Source organism: Oryzias melastigma, linkage group LG24 (genome assembly GCF_002922805.2).
Source record: "Oryzias melastigma strain HK-1 linkage group LG24, ASM292280v2, whole genome shotgun sequence".
Classification (NCBI taxonomy): domain Eukaryota; kingdom Metazoa; phylum Chordata; class Actinopteri; order Beloniformes; family Adrianichthyidae; genus Oryzias; species Oryzias melastigma.
Window position 1 is genome coordinate 7,194,407 of NC_050535.1, and position 10,336 is coordinate 7,204,742.

General features: G+C 39.2%; 1 protein-coding gene across 1 annotated transcript in view; it reads left to right on the top strand.

Moving 5' to 3' along the window:
* The first annotated feature begins 8,030 nt into the window (after positions 1-8,030).
* Positions 8,031-10,336, top strand: part of mycn (MYCN proto-oncogene, bHLH transcription factor) — a 4,234-nt gene continuing 1,928 nt past the window's right edge. The window contains exons 1-2 of the mRNA XM_024291779.1: positions 8,031-8,189; positions 8,527-9,169. Coding sequence (XP_024147547.1) covers positions 8,536-9,169 — 634 coding nt within the window. The 5' untranslated portion in view covers positions 8,031-8,189; positions 8,527-8,535. The remainder of the gene's footprint in view (positions 8,190-8,526; positions 9,170-10,336) is intronic.

Sequence of the window (10,336 nt, forward strand, 5' to 3'; positions counted from 1 at the left end):
TTAACTATTTTTCCAGCTACATACTAAGTGTTTTGGCTAATTTAGGATTTTTTTTCTCAGGCTTTTTGGACAAGCTACATGCTAGCTGTTTTGGCTAACCTGTGTTTTTTTTTAGGCAATTTGGAGTTAAGCTAATATTTCAACTACGTGCTAGCTAATTAAGGCTTTTTTAAATTTTTTTAAATCACAATTTGAAGTTTAGCTATTTCTGTGAGCTGCATGCTAGCTGTTTTGGCTAAATTTTCTTTTTTTATTTTTTTTTTTCTATTTAAATTTTTCAGACTAATTTGGCATTTAGCTAATATTTTAGCTGGCTATCAACTTCAGTGTTTTCAGCTATCAGCTTCAGTGTTTTTAGTGATCAATTTCAGCATCTTCAGTGGCCACATTCAGCTTGCAGCATTCACACTAGCATTATCACAGGTAATGCTATATATCTAGGTCATAATTATGTCAAAAAGTTACGATTTTAAAGTTTTAAACATTTATTTTTTAGAGTATTTAAAAATGTTTATCCTTCGGCCCGCGACCTAAATTGTGTTTTGGATTTTGGCCTCTTGTGCGATTGAGTTTGACACCTCTGTTTTAACAGAAGGACAAGACAACGTGCCTATCTGTCCATCTCTAAAGAGCATCCCACACGTAATAGATTCCTGGCTATCACTCCCATCTTATCGCATTCCTGTCCCAGTCCACTGTTATGAAAATAAAGTTATTGTGTCATGTGCTTCTTTCACAACTGTCATGAATGAAACCAGTCTGACAAAAGTTCATCCGAGTTGGCATAAAGTTCTAACAAGAAAGCAGCTTCTATCTTAAATTATTCCCTGAGTCATTTTTCTCGGAGCATGAATCACGGTGCAATGGACGCCGCTGGGGATTCTGGCAGGAGTGGGAAAAAGGGATGTTTATGCGCTCCATTAATCATCTGATATGCCATTTTAATTGTACATTTAGAACTGTGGGCATACTTACATAGTTTACGGGCAAGATCTAACAAGGCAGCAGCCACTTCCGCCATGCTCAGGACTCCAATATCTAAAGGCCAGAACACTTCCGGAACAAGATTAATCTTTCCAAACTAGTAAAAAATATTTGTTTCTCAGAGATGAACAACAAGTATCAGTAAAAAATATTTGTCCTAAATCTTATAAGTAATGGATATTTTTTTCTTTTCTGAGTTTTCTGTGAAAAATTTCTTGAGAGCATAAATTCCTTTTGGGCTCTGTTAGGACCTGCTCCTTCTTTTCTCAACGGATCCTCTCGGAAAGTCTCAATGAAGTCACATGCAGTAGCAACGCTCGAGAAGAGAGAAGCTTTATTTCCTGACTCATCACCCGAGGCTCCCAAATGGTTAGATTTCCAACAGGACAAGCTCTGCTTAGTCTGAACGATGTGCAGAAACATGATAAGAACATCCGTGTATTAAACTATTAGAACTCATTTAAAAACACGTATATAATCTTCCACAATCATATGTCTGATTAAAGATTTTAGAGGTAACTTTAGGCTTAACTTACTGACAAAGGCAATCGCACAAGGGGCCAAAATCCAAACACACCTCATGTGGGGCCCGAACAGGATTTATTCGACACTCTAAAACGAAATGTTTAAAACTTTAAAAACGTAATTTTTAATTACATAATTATAAACTAGATATATAGCATTATCTCTGATAATGCTAGTGTGAATGCTGTGAGCTGAATTTGGCTGCTGAAGATGCTAAAATTGATAGCTGAAAATGCTAATCCTGATAGCCAACTAAAATGTTAGCTAAATGCCAAATTAGCCTTAAATAATAAAAAAAAAACATAGATTAGCCAAAACAGCTAGCATGTACCTGAAAAAATAACTAAACTTCAAAATAGTCAAAAAAATGAAAACAAGCCCAAATTAGCCAAAACTAGCCAACATTAACCAATATTGACTAAACTCCAAAACAGCCTTAACAATGGGAAAAGACGAAAACAAAACAGCTTGCGAGTAAATATTAGCCTAACTCCAAAATAGCCTAAACATCTTTAAAATGAAACAGCCTAAATTAGCCAAAACAGCTAGCATGTAGCAGAAACATTAGCTTAACTCAAAAATAGCCTAAAAAATTCTTAGTAAATCCTGAGGCTGATAGCCAGCTAAAATATTAGCTAAATGCCAAATTAGCCTAAAACAAAACAATAAAACAAAAGCATAGGTTAGCCAAAACAGCTAGCATGTAGATGAAAAAGTAGCTAAACTCCAAAACAGCCTAAAAAACTTAAAAAGAAAAGCCTAAATTAGCCACCAAAAAAAAAACTCCAGTATGTAGCTGAAATATTAGCTAAGAAACAAACGAAAGCAAAACTGGGGTTAGCCAAAACAGCTAGCATGTTCCTGAAAAAATAACTAAACTTCAAAATAGCCTAAAAAAATGAAAACAAGCCTAAATTAGCCCAAAACTAGCCAACATTAGCCAATATTGACTAAACTCCAAAACAGCCTTAAACAACGGAAAAAGACTAAATTAGCCAAAACAGCTAGCGAGTAAATATTAGCCTAACTCCAAGATAGCCTAAAAAAATCTTAGTAAATCCTGAAGCTGATAGCCAGCTAAAATATTAGCTAAATGCCAAATTAGCCTAAAAAAATCAAAGAAAACAAAAGCATAGGTTAGCCAAAACAGCTAGCATGTAGATGGAAAAATAGCTAAACTCCAAAAAAGAAAAGCCTAAATTAGCCAAAAAATAACCCAGCATGTAGCTGAAATATTAGCTAAAAAACTAACAAAAACAAAACTTGGGTTAGCCAAAACAGCTAGCATGTAGATGAAATATTGGCCTACAAGCTAAACTCCAAAACAGCCTAAAGAACTTTTAAAAAGCCTAAATTAGCAAAAACAGTTAGCATGTGAAATATTAGCTAAACTCAAAAATAGCCTAAAAAATCTTAGTAAATGCCAAAATAGTCCAAAAAGCTAATTTTTAAAACTTTAAAGCCGTAACTTTTTAACATAATTGGGATTTTAAAAAAGGCGAGAATATTATTCCAGAATAAATCAACTTAAACCTTATACAACTTTTAATATTTTACACTCCATAAAAATATATTTTGTCAAAATTATACAAGTTACATATAAGCACAGATAACAACAGGCCATTAATAACAATAAAATAAAATGATTTGGAGGGCCGGATAGAATTACCGGGAGGGCCAAATCCGGCCCCCGGGCCTTGACTTTGACACATGTGGACTAAGGTGTGGATTTGGGGATGAAAGTTTAAGCTAGTTTGGGGTGAGGTACAGATAAGAGAGGTGGGCGGAGGCTCCATGTTGGTGTGGTCTTCGGGGTGGAGGGATTTGCTGGAGCTGAAATGCAATGGGGTGGATAATGGACAAACACGGTCTTTTCATGGAAAAGGGTTTGTTTGAGTATGTCGATGGAGATGAAGGTTTGTTTGAGAAGAAGATCCCACCATGGAATCTGACTTGACATGATTCAAGAAAAGGAGACTTAAAAACTTGTATAGTTTTTGCTAAGCTTTGATGTTTGACTCCACTAAATACACTCAGACATTTCAAATTCTTGTTGAAAGTCAGAAAAAAAGCAAGTTTTGACAATTAATGAGGGACACGTTTAATTAAACTAATAGATTTTCTGTGACAAACTTAAGAATAATATCCCTCAATTTCTTTTGCATTGAAATATTAGAAGTTAGGATCCAATGAAGTAGCTGCAACTTTTGCTTTTCTGTTAAGACAGCTAACCTTTGCATTTGTTCGCTTCATTGAGCTTCTGCTGCTGCTGCAATCATTGTGTTTTTTCCAGAAGAGTGGAGGTCAAAAGGAAATATGTTACAAAACGCACACAAATTAAGTGGAAATTAGTCAAATGAAAAAGCTTGTGCTTTGTTTTTACTAAAATTTGATGTTAAAAAGATGCAAATATACTTTTTTTATATTTAAAAGCAGCTATTTTCAGTTTTTGATTTGTAAAAATGTAGGAAATTTTACTTTTTAATACACAAATTGTCAGATAAATGTAATACAGTACTAGAATATTAAGAAATATCACATAAACTTACTGATGAGTGCTTGAATTTGTAATTTATTTTCTGACTTTGACTCTCAAATAGATCTTCTCCCAAAAAACAATCCGTCCTGATGAATCAGAGTTAAGACCGAATGAAGAGTGTTTGCAAACATCCCAATGAACCATGAACTGCATCCACTTTCAATCGTGTTTCCAGCGTCTGAACATCACAGGTGACTTAAGTCGAGCGCATTTAGAGGCGGTGCTGCATAATTCAGGTCGTCTGTGGCACTGATTGTTTCCCCTGAATAAAACATGACATCAGCGCCTCGCTTGTGCATGCACACCAGTCAAACCCAGCATGATGATGTGCGTGCCGCCTGACCCGACAGCGTCCGTCCCCATGCCTGAGCCGCAGATTTCACCCGCGACGTGCTTGTGTTTGCGCTCTCCGCTGTGGTGACTTATGAATCTTTTATCAAAACTGGCCTAATTGCTTAACCATCCATGTGCTGGTCCAGAGGTTTGTGGTGGTGGTGGGGGGTGGGGGGGACTGTCATAAAAACAACAAGCACAGAAGCACGCTCTGCTCCACCTCAGACAAGGAAGACTTGTTTTGACCACCTAATGACTTTCTTTCTTTTTACCAAAAAGTCAATATTTCTGCTTTAGAGGAAATTCAATGAGCAACTAGAAAAGTTGCATTACCTGCGAACGCTTTTGCTGAAAGTAGTTGCTAAATATGCTGAAGCTTTTTGATGAAACAGGTGATGCAATTTACTTTAACTGCTGAAGGGATTTGCTGAAAATTAAAAAGCTATTTGCAAAATGTTAAATTTGCTGAAACACTAGAAATGTCACTATAGAACTATAAAAGAGCACTGAAGTTGACCTTAATATCTAAAAAATTTGTTTAAAAAATAACTTAAAAATCCCTAATACATGCCAATTTTTCAAAAATATTTAGTGTGTTGCCTAAAAATGAGCTTAGCTCTAATTTAGCCCCAAAACCCTCAGTAGATGCCAAATTAGCCAAAAAATGTTACCACATTGCTTAAATACTAGCTAAACTCTCGAACTGTCTAAAATTCCTCAGTATACTGAATTAGTCACACAAGTTAGCATGTTTCTAAAAACAGAACCTAAACGTTAAATTAGCCTAAAAACCCTAATAGATAAAAATTAGCCAAAATGTTAGCATGTTCTTCAAATATTAGCTAGAATCCAAATTAGCATTAAAAAACTGCATATGCCAAATTAGCTAAAAAGTTAGCGCATTGCCTAAATGCTAGCTAAACTTCAAAACTGCCTGAAATTCCTCAGTAAACTAAATGAGCCAAAAACGTTAGCCTGTTGGTAAAATAGAAGTTAAATTTGCCTAAAGACCTCAGTAGAAAACAAATTAGCCAAAAACGTTAGCATGTTCCTCAAATATTAACTTAAGTCCAAATCGACATAAAAAACTTTAATGGATGCCAAATTAGCCAAAAAAGCTAGAACATTGCTTAAATACTAGCTTAACTCCAAAATAGCCAAAAATTCCTCAGTAAACTAAATGAGTCAAAAACGTTAGCATGTTGCTAAAATATTAGCTATAGTCCAAATTAGCATAAAAAACCTCAGTAGATGCTAAATTAGCAAAAAAAGGCTAGCACATTGCTTAAGTACTAGCTAAACTCCAAAAGTTCCTAAAATTCCTCAGTAAATTAGATTAGCTAAAAATGTTAGCCTGTTGCTAAAATAGAAGCTATATTTGCCTAAAGACCTCAGTAGAGAACAAATTAGCCAAAAAAGTTAGCATGTTCCTCAAATATTAACTTAAGTCCAAATCAGCATAAAAAGCTTTAATGGATACCAAATTAGCCAAAAAAGCTAGCACATTGCTTAAATACTATCTTAACTCCAAAACTGCCAGCAATTCCTCTGTAAGCTAAATTAGTCAAAAACGTTAGCATCTTGTTAAAATATTAGCTATTGGCCAAATTAGCATTAAAAAGAACCCCAGTAGATGCTAAATTAGCAAAAATAAACAAATATTGCATTGCTTACATACTAGCTTTACTCCAAAAATGCCTAAAATTCCTCAGTAAACTAAATTAGTCAAAAACGTTAGCATGTTGCTAAAATATTAGCTATACTCCAAATTAGCATAAAAAAACCGCAGTAGATAACAAATTAGCCAAAAAAGGCTAGCACATTGCTTAAGTACTAGCTAAACTCCAAACGTTCCTAAAATTCCTCAGTAAACTAAATTAGCTAAAAATGTTAGCCTGTTGCTAAAATAGAAGCTAAGCTCTAAATTAGCCTAAAAACCTCAGTAGATAACAAATTAGCCAAAAAGGCTAGCACATTGCTTAAATGCTAGCTTAACTCCTAAAATTCCTCAGTAAACTAAATTAGCTAAAAATGTTAGCCTGTTGCTAAAATAGAAGCTAAACTCTAAATTAGCCTAAAAAACCTCAATAGACAAATTAGCAAAAAATGTTAGCATGTTGCTAAAACATTAGCTAAACTCCAGATTTTCTTGTAATTGCTTTAAAAGATGGATATATAGCCCATGATCACATTTAAAGGCTTGTTGCTTATCTACTTAAAATTTTGAAATTTGAAAACTTTCTCATTTATTTCCTATAGGAATTTTTTTCCTATTTTTTTTCCCAAAACTATAAAGTTTATGAAAACCAAAAATACCAGCAGTAAAGTCCTGAACGTTTTGATACCAAGCTTACTAAGCAGTCACACAATTAACTCCAACCTTCTTTTGGTTGGACTTCTGTTCCTGCTGGAGGGTCAGAACTGAACAGTAGCTTGTGAAAAAGTGAAAACATGTAAGAGCCTGTGGGGAGTTTCTAACGGGAGAGACGTCTCTCCGTGTCTCGCTCCATAGAAAGTCCCAGAAAAACTCCCTGCCACTCCTACTCTGTGGACCAAGCAGCTGCAGATTCTCAATTTACCGGCTTTGGGTTGAACTCCAGCAACTTGAATCCCCCTGCAAAAATCTAAATACTTAAATAAAATTGTAATTTTCTGTTATTTGTGTCTCTAAATGGTTATTTGTTGGTTATTCCTGCAACTGGAGAGGGTGTTCAGAACGGTTCCCCCTGCAGAGAGCAAATATCAGGGCTGTGTGCATAATTACAGATGCACAGTTCCTCCCAAGCACTCATTAGAAAAGGGAATGGGAATGACTCCAGGCTACAACCACCGCTGGCGGTTACGTAATAAGCCTTTTCTCTTGGATCCTGTTTGATCCCGGAGGCGGCTGAAAGCTCCCCCGTCCTGTACGGCTTGTCTTGTTCCTCACAACCACCGTTTTTTTTAAATAAGATCTTAAATAAATATTTTTTTATGAGTGGGCGGGGGGTTTCAAGAGAAAATAGATCCTCTGTTTCCACATCTCTTTGTCCCCCCCCCCCCCCCNNATCACTCTTCAAGCTGCTGTTTTGCGCCACTGGGGGGCACCTCTGAGCCCCACTTTGTGTCTATAATCTAGGGATGCTGGTGGTCCTCAAACAAAAGAGAACATTTGGGAGCTCAATTGGAGAGTGAGAGGTCAGAGGGGTGTGTCAAATGTCTATCAATATGACCGTAAAAATGACTAAAGTGGGGTTTTATTTTGAAAAATATTCAGTCAAATGTGAACTTTTTTAGAAATGCAAGATAAAACAAAAAAACTTAAAAAATCCTAATTTTCTCTGCTGTAGTGCTCTAAAGCAATCCCAAAAGTAATTCGGAACAATCGGATTAACGTCGTTTCTGCTAATTCTCCGACACCCCATTGGGCACCTCCTCTCTGAGTCTATTAATTCATTAATTAATTAATTTCAGTTCCATCCTTTAATTCTGCTCCTCTTTGTTTCCAAAGAAACCTCTTCCTGTGTTGCGCTCCCTTTTTTTTTCATTCACCTTGAAAGAAAGCTTTTCCAGCCAGCGCGTCTCCCGCGCCTCATCACATCCGAAAGAGAAGCCCGTCTGCAGGCGCCACCCCGCCAGCCTTTTGTGGGAGGAGCTTACCTTCATCCTGCACAAGTAAAGGAATAACACTCTGTGACCAGCCACTATGTGTGTCAGAGGACCGTCTGAGCTCCCAAAGTGGATGACTGCTCCAAATCTGGTGTTTGTATTACTGAGTGTGAGATAAAAGAACATTTCTGTTTGCGTCTCCATCCCAAGTCAGGACGTGGTGAGTGTCTGTCTTACGCTGTTTCCTTAATATTTGTTTTATTTACAAAAAAATGCACAAACTTTTGTTTGATTTGAAACGCGTTTTGAGTCTTTACCTGAGAAAGGAGTAAATTGGCTTTGCGCGTAATGGTCACATTTACGCACAGCTTTCTCTGGGATTTACGCGCGTGTTGCCTTTAACCTCACATAGGAGGTAGATTGGAATTTAGTGTGGGACACTGTGTGTGGGCTTTGACTTTCTGCAGCGCAGCTTTCAGGTGTGACAGAGGAGCGCCAAACGCGCACAGACGCTCCTTCTCCATGCGCGCTCTAACAGCTGTCTTTTGTCTCGGTAGTGGGATAGAATGCCGGCGATCACGAGTAAAAACTCCGATTTGGAGTTTGACTCCTTGCAACCGTGTTTCTACCCGGACGAGGACGACTTCTACTTCTGTGGTCCCGACTCTGCACCACCGGGGGAGGACATCTGGAAGAAATTCGAGTTGTTGCCCACTCCGCCCCTCTCTCCGAGCCGCGCAGCGCTCCAGGGGGAGCCGGCGACCGGCTCTCCGGAAGCAGATCCGCTCGGCTTTGGCTTGGGGGACCCGCTGGACTGGGCTTCCGAGCTGCTGCTCCTGCCCGAGGACGATATTTGGGGAGCATCCGAGGATGGAGACCTGTTCGGGTCCGTTTTGGATACAAACCCCGACAGCATCATCATACAGGACTGCATGTGGAGCGGCTTCTCCGCAAGGGAAAAACTGGAACGGGTGGTTACGGAGAAGCTGGGGAAGGTGATTTCTACGTCTGCAGCAGGCGCGAGGAGCGTGTACGTCAAGGCGCAGGAGGAGGAGGAGGAGGCGAGCAGCAGCGCGGTGTCTGAGTGCGTGGACCCCGCAGTAGTGTTCCCCTTCCCTGTCAACAAGAAGAACAGCAGCAGGGACGCACCTGGGACGGTTTTGACAGCCGCAGCCCCCGCGAGCGCACACAGTGACTCAGGTGAGAATCAAAACAAACTGATTGTTTCATATTTTTTTTTATCATTTTACGATAAATCTGGTTTAAAGCTCCCCAAATTTCCTTTCCTGGCTGCGCTCACGTGTACGATCCGCATCCTATCTTGTCAGTGTTTGGAGCTCGTTCATATGACCAACGCGGAATCGGATTACCTCGTTACATTACACACACACACACACACACACATGCTCACGCGCATGGAGTAGTGACACAGTGAACTGCTTTATGTAATCAGTGGGCTCTTCATCCGGCAGATGGCAGTAAAATGGGGAATTGTGCGCCTTACTGAACTCAGCTGGCATCTGAGCCAAACAAAAAAAAAGACACAACACACTCACACAAGACACACGCCGGCCAAAGAGTAGGGGATGAAAGGGTCTTCAGTCATGAGCTGGTAAAATGCGCGCTACATGGCGGTTTTTACGCACGGATTACGCACGAACAGTTAAGAAAACTGACACTTTATTTTAGACAATTAACTGGTAGAATAAAAAAAAACATCAAAGAAACACAGACCACACATAAAGAAGAGGTAATTGCATGGCGGGAAACATCCTCCACCTCCCCAAAACAAACCCTCACGGCTCCTTATCAGCCTGTTTTTCAAACGCAAAGCCTTCAGTTTGGCAGAGTTTGTCTCTTTTTGTTGCGTATATCAAGAAGTGACAGCCTTGAACAAGCCTCCATCTGGACAGCTGTCTTCTTGGCGCGGCTCCAGTCTTGGGGCTCTGACCGCCTGTTGTCTCAGCAAGCAGTTTACTGCCCCCACCTCCCCACAAAAAAGCAGTTCCGTCCTTGGAAGAGCTTTTTTTTTTTGTTATTTTTGTGCCTTTTGGGAGTGGAAAAACCAAAAGCTAAATCCCGGCGTCACATGTGGCGGCCACGCCCCCCTCCTCCAGCCAGCCAGCTGTGCCCAGCTTTGTTTTGGTGTGAGTGTTGAGGCAGCATCCTGGCGCAGAGGTGGGTTAGCACGGCTCTTCAGATGCTGCAGAGCTGATAATGAGAGCTATTATCACGGAGGCATTTTAACTCTCTAAGCTTCACTTCCTCTCACCTTCAAAAGTCACCCGTGATAAGCTGCAGCTGCTCTAATCGTTTTCAGCAGTGTCATAGGAGGTCAGAATTATATGGAAGTGCCGGCTGGCCTCT